The sequence below is a fragment of the Schistocerca piceifrons genome, chromosome 5 (assembly GCF_021461385.2).
Source record: "Schistocerca piceifrons isolate TAMUIC-IGC-003096 chromosome 5, iqSchPice1.1, whole genome shotgun sequence".
NCBI classification, from domain to species: Eukaryota; Metazoa; Arthropoda; class Insecta; order Orthoptera; family Acrididae; genus Schistocerca; species Schistocerca piceifrons.
In genome coordinates this window covers 275,591,414-275,605,950 of record NC_060142.1, presented here as the reverse complement: position 1 = coordinate 275,605,950, position 14,537 = coordinate 275,591,414, and the positions used below count along the sequence as shown (strand labels likewise).

Sequence of the window (14,537 nt, the reverse complement as noted above, 5' to 3'; positions counted from 1 at the left end):
CATATCCCTGTTATCACCCTTTAGGGGTAGGTCCGCCTTTCTTTGGTACACCTACCCTCTATGTTACGCAATTTTCAAATAAGGGTGCTGTATCCTGTTTAATATTATAAACTACTCTTCTCTGTATTACTGTGCTTTGAGATAACTTACTCCTATTTCATCTAGAATCCTTACCTGATTACTGAGTTTCCTCATATGCTGTCTCTTAATTATACTCTTCTGCATTCCATTTTATGTAACTAAACTTATTTTCATTCATTGTGGATGTATTACTTTGCTTTGGCTCTGAATGTTCCTATGTAGATTTCATCTGGATGTCAGCTCTTCATTGAACTGCTATCTACGGGTACATTGCCCCTTCCTACTTTTGCCCTTGACAATGTGATGGTGCTAATATCCTGCACCTTTACAGATAAACTCGTAAAAGCATTCTTATTTAAGTAATGCGTCTTCTCTGTGGCTGCATAATAGCCTTAAACATATACAGTGACTTGAGATATTCCCCAGAAAATTTTCATTCATAAATATCTCATAGTGAAATCCCAGTTAATCTAAGATACTCTAACATAAACATGCGTAGTAATCCAAACATTTATTATCTCAAACATTCAACCTTTATGTGACGTTTTTAATGAATCTTGGACTAGGGAGACATGAAATATGTGTGCCAAAATGACAGACAGTCTAGGTATATCAAAAATGTACATTCCGTTTGTATGAATTGTTTGCAGGGAGCATTTGCGAGAGAGACGTCTATACTTACCTCAGCATTTGTATTTAAGTTACATGTTCAGATGAACTTTCCATTTTATTGTAATTTGACGTCATCTATAGCCAGAAAGTAGCATTTATTTTCACCACAAAACATGTACGATTTTTCATTTCTTATTACAGTAGAGCATTGATTACCCGAACTAATTGGGGGTCTTGGGTGTTCAGAGAATCAGTTTATTCAGATAATTGAATTGTATACACTAATTTACCCAAAAAGCTACATAATTATATTTATAATAATTTGAATCTCTTTTATAATTACAAAGACAGTAGGAATGTATGTAATACAGCCTAGTAAATAAAAAATAGGATATACATATGCACTTTGCTCGTACATTACATATGAATAGAATTAACCGCTTAAAAAATCCTTAATTTTGGTCTGTCTAAACAAGCCTACCTGCTTACGAGCAGCTACGTCACATATTTTTTTCAGTGCAGATATTTGATACTGGGCACTTTCATCTTGAGCTACAAATCATTGCAAGACAGTATCTACACATGTAAATTCCTGAGAAGCAACCATTATATATTCAGCTTTGTTTTCTGGACCACAAGTTGATAATATGCTGGCTACGTCAGCTTTATCAGTGATGAGGTTTACAATTCCACTATCTTGTATAATTTGGTGCCCTAGACATGCATTGTCAACAGTCATCCATTCTTGCATGTTTTCTTCCTCACGTTGCTGTCAGTTGAGCTCTTTTAGCATGTTGAACAATTCAGGCACATCATTCTGTTCATTATTTGCAATTCGACATTGAGAGCTTTCCACCATACCCACAATTTTATTACAGCCTTTTTTTCAAATTCTGTTCCTTCACACTATTCCATGCTACTTTGATCATGTAGGATGCGTCTTGCAAATCTGTAGTATTTTTATGATTTCCTAACAAACGTTCCTCTTCTCCCTTCTCTTCTCATCTCTTCTCTTTCTAACACTAACTTGTGGAATAATTCTTATCTCTAATACGATTTGAAAGTCTCAATAACATCTTGACTCCTGGACTGTAATGAAGAGGTTACATTATGTGGAAAAAAACGTTACTTTTATGAACTCATCTTTTTCATGTTGGATATATCAGGAGGGGTGAGTTGCTACATTATCAAGTTGCAGTAATGTTTTCTTCCTTTTGCCATTCTTTAACTGAAGATCTTTTAAAGAGGGTACAACAACTCCCATTACCCATTCCATGAAAATTGTACTGTCCTACTGTGTGCTCTTCTGTGAGGTGTAAACAACAGGCATTGCAGACTTACTAATGTGTTTGGAACACTGCAGCAGTTTCTTACCTTTATCAGTGACGAGTGTAGGCAATTGGTGGCTACCAGTAGCATTGGCACAAGCTAAAGCAGAGTTGGAGGCATGTCATGTCCATCTGGGCCAGTGTACAAGCATATACAGTAACAGCCTTGTTTCAACTCAGGTCTTTCAGTGCTCTGTCAAACTCTTCACGCAGTATTGTATCTCCCATTTCGTTTTCATCTGCATTCTCTTCCATTTCCATAATATTGTCCTCAAGTACATCGCCCTTGTATAGACCCTCTATATACTCCTTCCACCTTTCTGCTTTCCCTTCTTTGCTTAGAACTGGGTTTCCATCTGAGCTCTTGATATTCAAGTGGTTCTCTTTTCTCCAAACGTCTCTTTAATTTTCCTGTAGGCAGTATCTATCTTACCCCTTGTGAGATAAGCCTTACATTTGTCCTCTAGCCATCCCTGCTTAGCCATTTTGCACTTCCTGTCGAGCTCATTTTTGAGACGTTTGTATTCATTTTTGCCTGCTTCACATACTGCATTTTTGGTATTTTCTCCTTTCATCAATTAAATTCAGTATCTCTTCTGTTACCCAAGGATTTCTACTAGCCCTCGTCTTTTTACCTACTTGATCCTCTGCTGCCTTCACTATTTCATTCCTCAATGCTACCCATTCTTCTTCTACTGTATTTGTTTCCCCCGTTCCTGTCAATTGTTCCCATATGCTCTCCCTGAAACTCTGTACAACCTCTGGTTCTTCCAGTTTACCGAGCGAGGTAGCGCAGTGGTTAGACACTGGACTCGCATTCGGGAGGACGATGGTTCAATCCCGCGTCCAGCCATCCTGAGTTAGGTTTTCCGTGATTTCCCTAAATCATTCCAGGCAAATGCCGGGATGGTTCCTTTCAAAGGGCACGGCCGACTTCCTTCTCTGTCCTTCCCTAATCTGATGAGACCGATGACCTCGCTGTCTGGTCTCCTTCCCCAAAACAACCCAACCCCTCTTTCAGTTTATCCAGGTCCCATCTCCTTAAATTCTCACCTTTTTGCAGTTTCTTCAGTTTTAATCTACATTTCATAACCAATAGATTGTGGTCAGAGTCCACATCTGCCCCTGGAAGTGTCTTACAATTTAAAACCTGGTTCCTAAATCTCTGTCTTACCATTATATAATCTATCTGAAACCTTTTAGTATCTCCAGGATTCTTCCATTACGTTTCCTTCCCTTCCTTTTCCTACTGTCGAATTCCAGTCACCCCTGACTATTAAATTTTCATCTCCCTTCACTACCTGAATAATTTCTTCAATTTCTTCGTCATCTGCACAGCTAGTTGGCATATAAACTTGTACTACTGTAGTAGGCATGGGCTTCGTGTCTATCTTGGCCACAATAATGCATTCACTATGCTGTTTGTAGTAGCTTACCCGCACTCCTTTGTTTTTATTCTTTTTTAAACCTACTCTTGCATTACCCCTATTTGATTTTGTATTAATAACCTTGTATTCACCTGACCAGAAGTATTGTTCATCCTGCCACTGAACTTCACTAATTCCCACTATATCTAACTTTAACCTATCCATTTCCCTTTTTAAATTTTCTAACCTACCTGCCCAATTAAGGGATCTGACATTCCACCCTCTGATCCGTAGAACGCCAGTTTTCTTTCTCCTGATAACAACGTCCTCTTGAGTAGTCCCTGCCCGGAGATCTGAATGGGGGACTATTTTACCTCCGGAAAGGACGCCATCATCATTTAATCGTACAGTAAAGCTGCATGCCCTCGGGAAAAATTACGGCTGTAGTTTCCCCTTGCTTTCAGCCATTCGCAGTACCAGCACAGCAAGTCCGTTTTGGTTAGTGTTACAAGGCCAGATCAGTCAATCATCCAGACTGTTGCCCCTGCAGCTACTGAAAAGGCTGCTGCCCCTCTTCAGGAACCATACGTTTGTCTGGCCTCTCAACAGATACCCCTCCGTTGTGGTTGCACCTACGGTACGGCTATCTGTGTCGTTGAGGCACGCAAGCCTCCCCACCAATGGCAAGGTCCATGGTTCGTGGGGGGGGGGGAGGTTGTTTTTCATATGACCCAGATAAGTTTCAACACCTCTGTGCTGTCATCAGTGCACTTTCTTTATTAAAGTCTTTAAAATGTGAACATATTTTTTAAGTGATAACTAATATATGATAATTAGACCTAAAGATTTACTTATGTTTTGTTTTGTCAGATCCTCTGTCATTTGTGTTCTCATGAGTTATTCAGAACCACACACAGATACTACGCATATATTGTAACAGGCACTTCTCACTTTGTTAAAACACAAATGGTGTTATTGTGAATCCCATCCCAAGTGATGTTCACCTGTTCTCAAGTGAGTTTGGCACCATCTACCCCTCCTGTATCTCTCTCACTCCCTCTGTCTCTCTCGCTGTGTGTGTGTGTGTGTGTGTGTGTGTGTGTCATCTTTCTGCAAGGTTCCCTTAATGTTTTAAATAATGTGAAGTTTATACATACATGGGTTTATGCAACCCCCCCCCCTCCCTACACACACACACACACACACACACACACACACACACACACACACACGCATAAACAAAGAGAGAGAGAGGAGAGAGAGTTTTGCCAGAGCAAGAAGTGTTTATCACAAACAAAATTCTGCAGATTACGTCTAGTAAAGGGTGACAATTATTTGTGAAATAAAATTGTCATAACTTCTGAATGGTTTGCATTAGGACGTTCAAAGTGCATGGTTTTCCGTGGGGCATGATGGGAATTAGTATGTGCATGCATGGTTTGGTGATCAAAAAGTCTCTTCACCCTTGACAGGTGACTGTGTGATGTGCCACGTCCAGTCATGGAATAATCACTGCGATATTCCTTGATGACACAGTGACTACCAAATGGTAGGTGAAGATTTTGGAAGATGATTTCACCTCCATTATCCAAAGTGACCCTGATTTCCACAAGATGTAGTTCATGCAAGATGGATCACAAAGCAGGAGAGTGTTTGATGTCCTGGAAGAGCACTTTGGGGACTGCATTCTTGCTCTGGGGTACCTGTAGACCATTGGCATGGGCGTCGATTGGCTGCCATATTCTCTGAATCTGAACACATGCGACTCCTTTTTGTGGGGGTGTATTAAAGACAAAGTGTATAGCAATAATCCCAAAACTATTGCTGAGCTGAAAACAACCATTCAGGAGGTCATCAATGTTCCAACACTTCAGCAGGTCACGCAAAATTTCACTATTCATCTGCGCCACATCGTTGACAATGACAGCAGGCGTATTGAACATGTCATAACATAAATCCAAATATCTGTAGTGATCTTTACATTTTGAATAAAGTGTGTGCACGCTACAGTTTGTAACTAATTTACGTTTGTTTATAATTTTTTTCATATAGTTCAATAATTTTCACCCTGTATTTGTGTGTGAAATGCTCAGAGAAACTCATGAGCATGCAAATCAAAATGATCTGACAAAGCAAAACGAACTCCCCAACCAAGTTCACATTTACATCATTTGCTTGCAGATGACAAGCTTCCAGTATGTGAGAACGTGCAAATCATGCTGCGTAACCATATAATATAAAATTAAGGTAATGGCAAAAACAAAAAATAACTATCTTTAGGCCTAATTTTCATAGATTAGTTATCAGTTAAAAATTCACAGATTTGAATAAAGAAAACCTACTGATGCTAACACAGAGGTGCTGGTATCTATTTGGGTCATAAGAAAAAAACAGTGTTTTGCATAACAGGCAATCCAATAAATCCAATAAACAACCAGGGAACTTATATCAGGAGCTAAATACAAAAAGCAGAAGATCATCTACAGCTTGTGTAGAAACCAAACTACAGTTCTAAGAGATGAAGCACACAGAAAGGATGTAGTAATTGAGAGGATAGTATGACAGGATTAGTTGTGGCTTATGCCCTATGTTATTCAATCTACACATTACATTATCAGTAAAGGAAAGTAGGAAAAATTTTTGAAGGGAATTATAGATACTGTCTTGAAAACAGTTTGTAAGATGAACACCCACAAAAATAAAACAAGTTTAACTAAGACAAGTGATGCTGGCAGAATCAGGAAATAAGATGGTGAAAACGGTAGATAAGTTTGATATTTAGACAGCAAAATAAATGATAGCAGAAACAAAAACGGTGTAAAAATGTCCTAAAAGGACTTGTCCTATGTCCGCACACTTCCTCTGTCTGCCTACATGGTATATTGCACATGCCACTGTACCCTGCGTTGTGTAGGTGTAGAGATAGAGATAGTGTGTACTTCATGCTTTGTACCATTATAATCTATTTTATGTGATACTCTACTTGCATATCGAGGAAGGAAATGAATGTTTAGAAATGAGTATGGCAGATGTCACTGTTTTATATCCAGGTTAGAGCAAAAGGTTAACATCTCCATAGCCTCAGTATTAAATCTACACTATGTGATCAAAGGTATCCGGACACCCCCAAAAACATACGTTTTTCATATTAGGTGCATTGTGCTGCCACCTACTGCCAGGACTCCATATCAGCGACCTCAGTAGTCATTAGATATCGTGAGACAGCAGAATCGGGTGCACCGCGTAACTCACGGACTTCGAACGTGGTCAGTTGATTGGGTGTCACTTGTGTCATATGTCTGTACCCAAGATTTCCACACTCCTAAATATCTCTAGGTGCATGTTTCCAATGTAATAGTGAAGTGGAAATGTGAAGTGCACAGGCCAACCTCGCCTGTTGACTGACAGAAACCGCTGACAGTTGAAGGGGGGCAGTCACAATGTGTAATAGGCAGACATCTATCCAGACCATCACACAGGAATTCCAAACTGCATCAGGATCCACTGCAAGAAGTATCACAGTTAGGCGGGAGGTGAGAAAACATGGATTTCGTGGTCAAGCGGTTGCTCATAAGTCACATATCAAGCCGATGTATGCCAAATGACCCCTAGCTTGGTGTAAGAAGCATAAACATTGGACATTTGAACAGTAGTAAAAAGTTGTATGAAGTGACGAATCACGATACACAATGTGGCGATCTGATGGCAGGGTGTGGATATGGTGAATGCCTGGTGAACGTCATCTGCCAGCATGTGTGGTGCCAGCAGTGAAATTTGGAGGTGGTGGTGTTATCCTGTGGTCATGCTTTTTATGGAGGGGGGGCTTGCACGCCTTGTTGTTTTGTATGGCACTGTCACAGCACAGGCCTATATTCATGTTTTAAGCACCTTATTGCTTCCCACTGTTGAATAACAATTCGGGGATTGTGATTGCATCTTTCAACACGATCGAGTACTTGTTCATAATGCATGGCCTGTGGCAGAGTGGTTAGATGACAAAAGCAGCCCTCTAATGGACTGGCCTGCGCAGAGTTCTGACCTGAATCCTATAGAATACCTCTGGGATGTTTTGGAACACCGACTTCGTGCCAGGCCTCACCGACCGACATCGATACCTCTCCTCAGTGCAGTACTCCATGAAGAATGGGCTGCCATTCCCCAAGAAACCTTCCAGCACCTGATTGAATGTATGCATGTGAGAGTGGAAGCCGTCATCAAGGTTAAGGGTGGGCCAACGCCATATTGAATTCCAGTATTATCGATGGAGGGCGCCACGAACTTGTAAGTCATTTTCAGCCAGGGGTTCGGATACTTTGATCACATAGTATAGCTCACCTTTTAGGGGAGGCACTTTGAATGTAGTTTTTTAAGTTGTCATTTTACAGTATTTTATTACAATGTCCATGAATGAGTCTTAAGCAAGGGACACATTTAGCTGCACTGTACTTTCCCCTTGTCACATCATCAGATTTTACCTATGAGTAGTACTCGCTCGTAAATAACACAGTAAGCACAACTGAGGGAAGAATTTTCTCATATGGTTCAATATTTTTACTATCCTTTTAATAGGGAAATGAGCAAGTTATACATGCCAGGTAAAGAAGTCTGTTACGGTTCTATTATAATGTAATGTGCTGTCTCCTGGCAAGAAATTATGTTACCATTGAATAAAAATTGTGTGCTATGGGAAGGAAGAGTGACTAGACATAAAGAACAGTGAACGGCAGCCAGTGAAATCAATCACCCTTATGTGTCATTTCTCATTCTGGTCAGAGGAGAGTAACAAAATGTCACTGTCTCACCTCTACCTATAGAATTGTCCTTAGTCCCTTGGTAAAATATTCTGGTGAGAGAATGCATCAGTTTGTGGTGCCTGTGACGTACACGTTCCAGTACACCACGTTTTTCATGGTGTATGCAGTAGAGCGACTATTATACAAACTAATTGGGGGACTTGGGTGTTCAGAAAACCGGTTTATTTGGATAATCAAAGTGTGTACTTCTATTTATCAATAAAAATTATGTATATTGATAATGACACAGATCTCTTTTATTATTACAAAGGCAAGTGCAGTAGGAATACATGTAATACAGCCTAGTAAACAAAAAGATATTGTAATACGTATGCATTTTCCATGTACATTACATATGCATAGAATTAACACTAACAGAATTCTTAATTTTGCTCTGCCTGAGCGAGCCCTTTTTGCAGGGCTGGTATCTGATACTGGTTGCTTTCATCTCGAGCTTTAGGCTATCGCAAGGCCATATTTAGACATGTAAATACTTAATTCAGACATATCATTCTGTTCATTATTTTTAATTAGACTTTGAGAACTTTCTGACATACCCACCATTTTATTATAGGCTTTTTTCAAATTCTGTTCCTGTATCTTCTCCCTCCTTATTCTAGCAGTAACTTATGTAACAATCCTTTTCTGTAATACCATTTGAAAGTCTCAATAATGTCTCGATCCATGAGCTGTAATAAGGAGGTGATGTTAGGTGGAAAATCCATCACTTCCATGAACTCATCCTTTTTCGTTTAGGACACCATATGTTGGATGAATTAGTGTGTTGGCAAGGATCAGTAATGTTTTCTTCCCTTTTGCCATTCTTTAACTGATGATTTCAGAGGGCACAAAAACTGTCTTAAACAATTCCGCGCAAGCGAGTAACAGTTCAGTTACTTGGTTGTTCGGTTATGTGGTTGTTTAGTGGACAGACATTTGGATAATCGATGCTGTACTGCATTTTATTTTCTGACAAGAGGTCAGTTGTAAATTTAACATGATATGGACAGAGGACTATATTCTATTTCAACTGATATCAACACACATTTCGAAAGTTTGTATATTATCCAGGTCATAAAACTGGAATACCATCATCTCTAAGTACAGGGTGTACATAAAGTCCAGGAACACTTTCAATTATTTATTGCACAAGAACTAAACATTATACAGATGTCATACATATTGCATTTTGAAGAGAAACTGAAAGGTTTTTTTACAAACATTTGATATACGAACCATGAGTAACCTGGCAGATGTCAATACGGTAATCGAATTCTTGCCATACCCGTCCCAGCATGGCATCGTCAACTGAGGCAGTCGCTTCCTGTATTATCTCCCGGAGCTCTGCTACATCACGTGGTAGAGGTGGTAGATGCACCAGATCTTTAATGTGTCCCCACAGAAAAAAGTCACATGGATTGAGATCTGGTGACCGGGGAGGCCATTTCATGAAACAGTGAACTCCAACACAGACAAAGTTCGCTCCACACCTGAACTCGTCATGTTTGCAACTAGGGGTGACAATCAGCTAATTACCAAACTATGCTGATGTGGCATACATGGAAAAAAAAACTTTCAGGGTTTCTCTTCTAAATGACATAAGTGTGATATCTGTACAATTTTTAGTTCTTGTGCAATAAATAATTGAAAGTGTTCCCGGACTTTATGTACACTCTGTATTTTTCCCTTTTTTTCCTACCTCAAGTGACTTTATATTCCTCAACTCACATTACATGTGGAACATTATAATTTTCATTACTAATATTATTATTCTGATTCATGTGTGCAGTATATAAACATTTGAAGATATCTTGAAATGCTTGAATATCTTTTTCACTGTTATTATTTGCTGTGGCATCAGCTATCTTGACAGAAAACAATGTGTTGTCTATTTTACACATGTTTCTGCGTATTGTTTTCTTTATACTTTTGTTGTTCTCATTTTATTCTGTAACCAAATTTTCGTTGTATCTTCTTATATATACTTTGAGATATTTGTGAATAGTTTTGTTTAATTCAGCATATTCTGACATGTTCTTTTATCTTTTTGTTTAAAATTATGGCTTCTCGTTAATAATTACCTTATTCTATTTGTATTTTTTCTCTAGTTTTCTACATACTAGCTATAACTTTTGCTGTTTACTTAATTGGCTTTGTTAACTAATTACCCTTTGGCCCAACCTTCGAAAGATGTTTTATACTTCATACATTCATCTGTTAATTAGAACATCTCAAATATTTTGGCATTTCTGGCTTTGCTATTCCTTTTTAAAACAAAATGAAGAACTGATATGTGTTATTGGTAATAGTCATTAAGTCGCATATACATAAAACATTGGTGTCAACAAGTTTTTTTTGTGATGTATAGTAACAATAACACTTAAGTTCCATTGAAAAAGTGGTTACATAGTTCATAGTTAACATTTCTTTAAAATAGACCCAGATGAGAGTTTGAGTATTTATGAATTTAATTTTTTTTTAATGCTGCCAATTTTTTCAATGGTTTTTATCTTTTTTTTTTTTTTTTTTTTTTTCTTCCAGAAACAATCCAGCACAGCTGCATAGATTGCTTCCTTGGCTTTCTCGTGAGTTGTCAGTGCTTATAGAGAATCAGTCACGGTTGGCTTTAGTTTTGGACTGCATTCTAAATATGCTGCAGTACCATTCAGTTAACAGCAGCAGTATAAGAAATTATCTTCGAAACAATATCAACCCTAGGCATGTTGACCATTTTATCCATGAACTGTGGACATTTGCACGTTCTCCATATGACATGATTGGTTTTGACGAGACAGCTGAGTATGGTTCATATGAAGCTCATACAATAGAGCTTCCACCTTCACCCCATTCAGTACGTGATGATGATAGTGATGTGGTTGTGATATCATCAGATGACTCAGTTGACTCATCACATGAAACTGTTGCAAATGAGGATGATAATGACATTGATGTTGAAGGTGTTGGTGAAGCTTCCCATCTATCTTCCATTAGCAGTCGTTCTGGGAGACATGGGAATACTTCACGCCATACTTCTCAGAGAGTGCAAGCAGGTGAAAGTTTGCAAGATCATTTGTATACAGCAAATATAAGATCACAGGCATCAGATGTTGTTTCATCAAGTGATTCTGAAGACTGTGTTATAGTTGGCTATGTTAAACCATTGCATGAAAGAACTCCAGAAATTGTTGCACTCGATACAGATGAAGATGTTATAGAAGAGCAAGAACCTTCTTGTGAAACAACTGCAAACTCTAATAGTAATAAGATAAATGACAATAACTCAAATAAGCTGCACAGCTCAGGTAAGAGGGGGTCACTCTTTGTATTCCTTGGATATATATTTATGTACACTTTGTAATTATAATAATTTTTTTACTGTCTGCTGACAAATTTGGTTCTTACATTGCAGATACAGTGAGTCCTGTTGCCTCTACCTCAGGATCTCAGCGAGAAATGCCTGATTCCACTGCTGGCTGCTCTAACTACATTCCGGATTCAGTAAAAAGTTCCCGTGTGCACCAGCACAAAGAAAAGAAAGTTCGTTCCAGCAGAAGTAGAGTCAAGATTAACAAGAAGCCAACAAGAGCGAAAAGTTCACAAAGCAGTAGTTCATCCCCTTTTTCACCAGTTGGTCTAAACCGTTCAAAACAACTTATCTACAGTAGTTCAGACACACTGAGTAGCAGTCCCATCAGGCGTCGCAGATCTAAAGGGAAGCGACTGAAGAAATTACCTTATAGCTCTGATTCATCGAGTGGAAGTTCTCACAGGTGCCGCAAAACTAGAGTGAGTAATTTAAGCAAATTGTCGTGTAGCTCCGATTCATTGAGCAAGAGTCCTGTGAGGCATCACATTTCTAAGGAAAGAGAAAGTTCAAGGTATGCTTATAATTCTGGGAGATCGTCATTAGATGATTATAGTTATCCACTTGCTTCAAGGATTTCTGTATATAGCTCACCATATTCTTCTGATGATGAAAGTATTTTTGGCACTGAACATAAACCAAAACTGCGAAGCATTGTTATTCCAAAACAAACCAGTACTTCAAATACTAAAGGTGTGTCATATCCCTCAACATCATCGACATCATCTAGTTCAGTTCGTCAGCATGAGCCTTCATTGAATCCGTGGAATCTATCTAGCCGTGGTAGTAAATCAAAGCATAAGTCAAGGAGGCATGACAGGAAAAAGCGGCGAAGAAAGGAGCGATATACTTCTTCCTCATCTTCAGAAGATTTTGTTGTTCGTCATACCAAACGGAGGTCTGAAAATGCCGTAATTTATTCAGACTCTGACTAAGGGCTTAAGAGCCACGTGCATTTTCCTTTTATTGTAAATAATATATATACTGGTGTTCAGTTCAAAGTATTTCAGTAAGTTAAGCAGTAATTGTGTAAATGTTACTGAAGTTGTGCTTTTTTTTTTTTTTTTTAACGTAGTGCAGTGAACATAATAATGTGACAGATTGCAATGCAGGAAGACTACAAGAGCCGTACAACAGTGCTTGTAGTGTTTGTAAATACAGTGCTAACTGCGATAATAGAAGTTCGTCATAAATCATCCAGATGTGTCCTTATTTATTTTTTGCCCTGTTTTCTTTTCCACTTGGCCGTGTGAAAGCATTATGGGTTGCTGCTGGTTAGAGTAAAGACCATTTAAAGGTGCTTTGTACTTAAAATCATGATTGCATTGTATATTACTTTGAGAGAACGTCAAATATTGTAAATCTTAACAAATTGCATAAATTTGTGGATAGGAAGCACATTGTTATGCTTTGTCTGTCTCTTGAATGTGTACAATTTCAACAATTACTGTGTAGTTACTGTCTGACCCATTAAACTGTATATATTTTTACACTGCAAAACGCGTGAGTCACTTTGATCGTGGGATGGTATGAATAGTTTTGCTGTGTATAAGAAGAGAATGCTGTGTTTCAGGCGTCTCTTACTTGAGTAGTATAATTGGGTGTTCAGTCATCTTTATTGTAAAAGTTACTTGATAATGCAGACGACCTGTATCTTTGATTTATTGTGTTACTTGTTTTGACTTGTGTTAGAACTTCAAATTATGTTCAGTGAACTTAATTTGCTGTAGTTTGATCACTAAAGCCCGGTAGCAACAACTTTGTGTGACAGATACTATTTTATTATTGTGGTCAAAATTTTTTGAAAAATATGAGGAACTAGTGGAAAATTTCTTCCATAAATGTTGAAGGATAGAAACAAGTAGCTATTGTGATAAAAGGTGGAAATTTCTGTTTCTTTGTATAATGAAAACAAATATTTCAATTCAAGTATCTTTACAAAACTTGTATATACTTACATTCTATTTTTAAGCTATCATGATTTTATGAAATACATTTGAGCAAAAATTTTGGGTATGCCGAATTATACAGAATTCATTTCAAAGAAGGCAATTTTTCTGACATAATGACGAATTTTGATGCATTGATTTTGTTCATGTTGCTCAGACTCATTTTTTGATGAATTAACAAGTCATTATCATTCTGCGTTCAGTGCAGACTTATGTATCAAAAACTGTTTTAGCCATTTGTGCCAATTTTCCTATTTAATTTAGAATGTAGGAAATTCAGCAGGGGAAAGTTCTAATCCCTTACACATGACTGTTGACATTAATGACTTTAGTAAATGAAGTGCTTTGTCTATTGTCAGCATACATTTTTCTTCCTCTTTCCCCACACTGCACTGTAGAAACATCCTCTGGAGCTTGAGTGTTATAATCAAGTTAAGTATTGTTAGATGCATATTTGCAATCTTTTATGTTCCATATTTTGCATTGTATCTTGAAAAATAAATAATAAATCAGTGTGTGTTGTATAATCATTTAGTAAATGTTATCTGACAACAAGACACAAATAATACATTTAAAAATATTAATGATATAGAGGAGATGTTGAGTTGCAGACAGGCACAACAAAAAGACTGCTGTACAGTTAAGCTTTCAGCCAAAAAGCTTTGTTCCGAAATGTCCCCCCCCCCCCCCCCCACACACACACACACACACACACACACACACACACACACACACACACGTGCGCGCAGTGTCTCTGGCCTTGTGACCAGACAGGACTGCGACTGTGCCTGATGGGGGCAGTGGTCTGGTGTGGGGGGTGGGGATATTGATGTGGCATGGATCACAGTGGGGATGCAAGTGGGAAGGGGGCAGGGGTAGCAGGGTGGGGGTAGAGGAAGATGTAGAGCTGCTTGTAGGAGAGTGCAGAGATGTGATGGGGACATGGTTGGGCTGCTAGGTTAGATGAAAGGTTTGGGGGGGGGGGTGAAAATGGAGGTGAGTTGGAAAGGAAGAAAGTTGGGGGGGGGGGGAGGAAAAGGATT

The 14,537-nt window shown here is 38.5% G+C and overlaps 1 protein-coding gene across 2 annotated transcripts in view; it reads left to right on the top strand.

The window, feature by feature from the left end:
- The window catches only part of LOC124798187 (E3 ubiquitin-protein ligase Topors), a 96,823-nt gene extending 82,802 nt beyond the window's left edge, over positions 1-14,021 (top strand). For both annotated transcript variants that reach the window (XM_047261483.1, XM_047261484.1), the window contains exons 6-7: positions 10,723-11,483; positions 11,591-14,021. In XM_047261483.1, the coding sequence (XP_047117439.1) occupies positions 10,723-11,483; positions 11,591-12,480 (1,651 nt within the window). In that variant the 3' untranslated portion in view covers positions 12,481-14,021. The remainder of the gene's footprint in view (positions 1-10,722; positions 11,484-11,590) is intronic.
- The last annotated feature ends 516 nt before the right edge of the window (positions 14,022-14,537 follow it).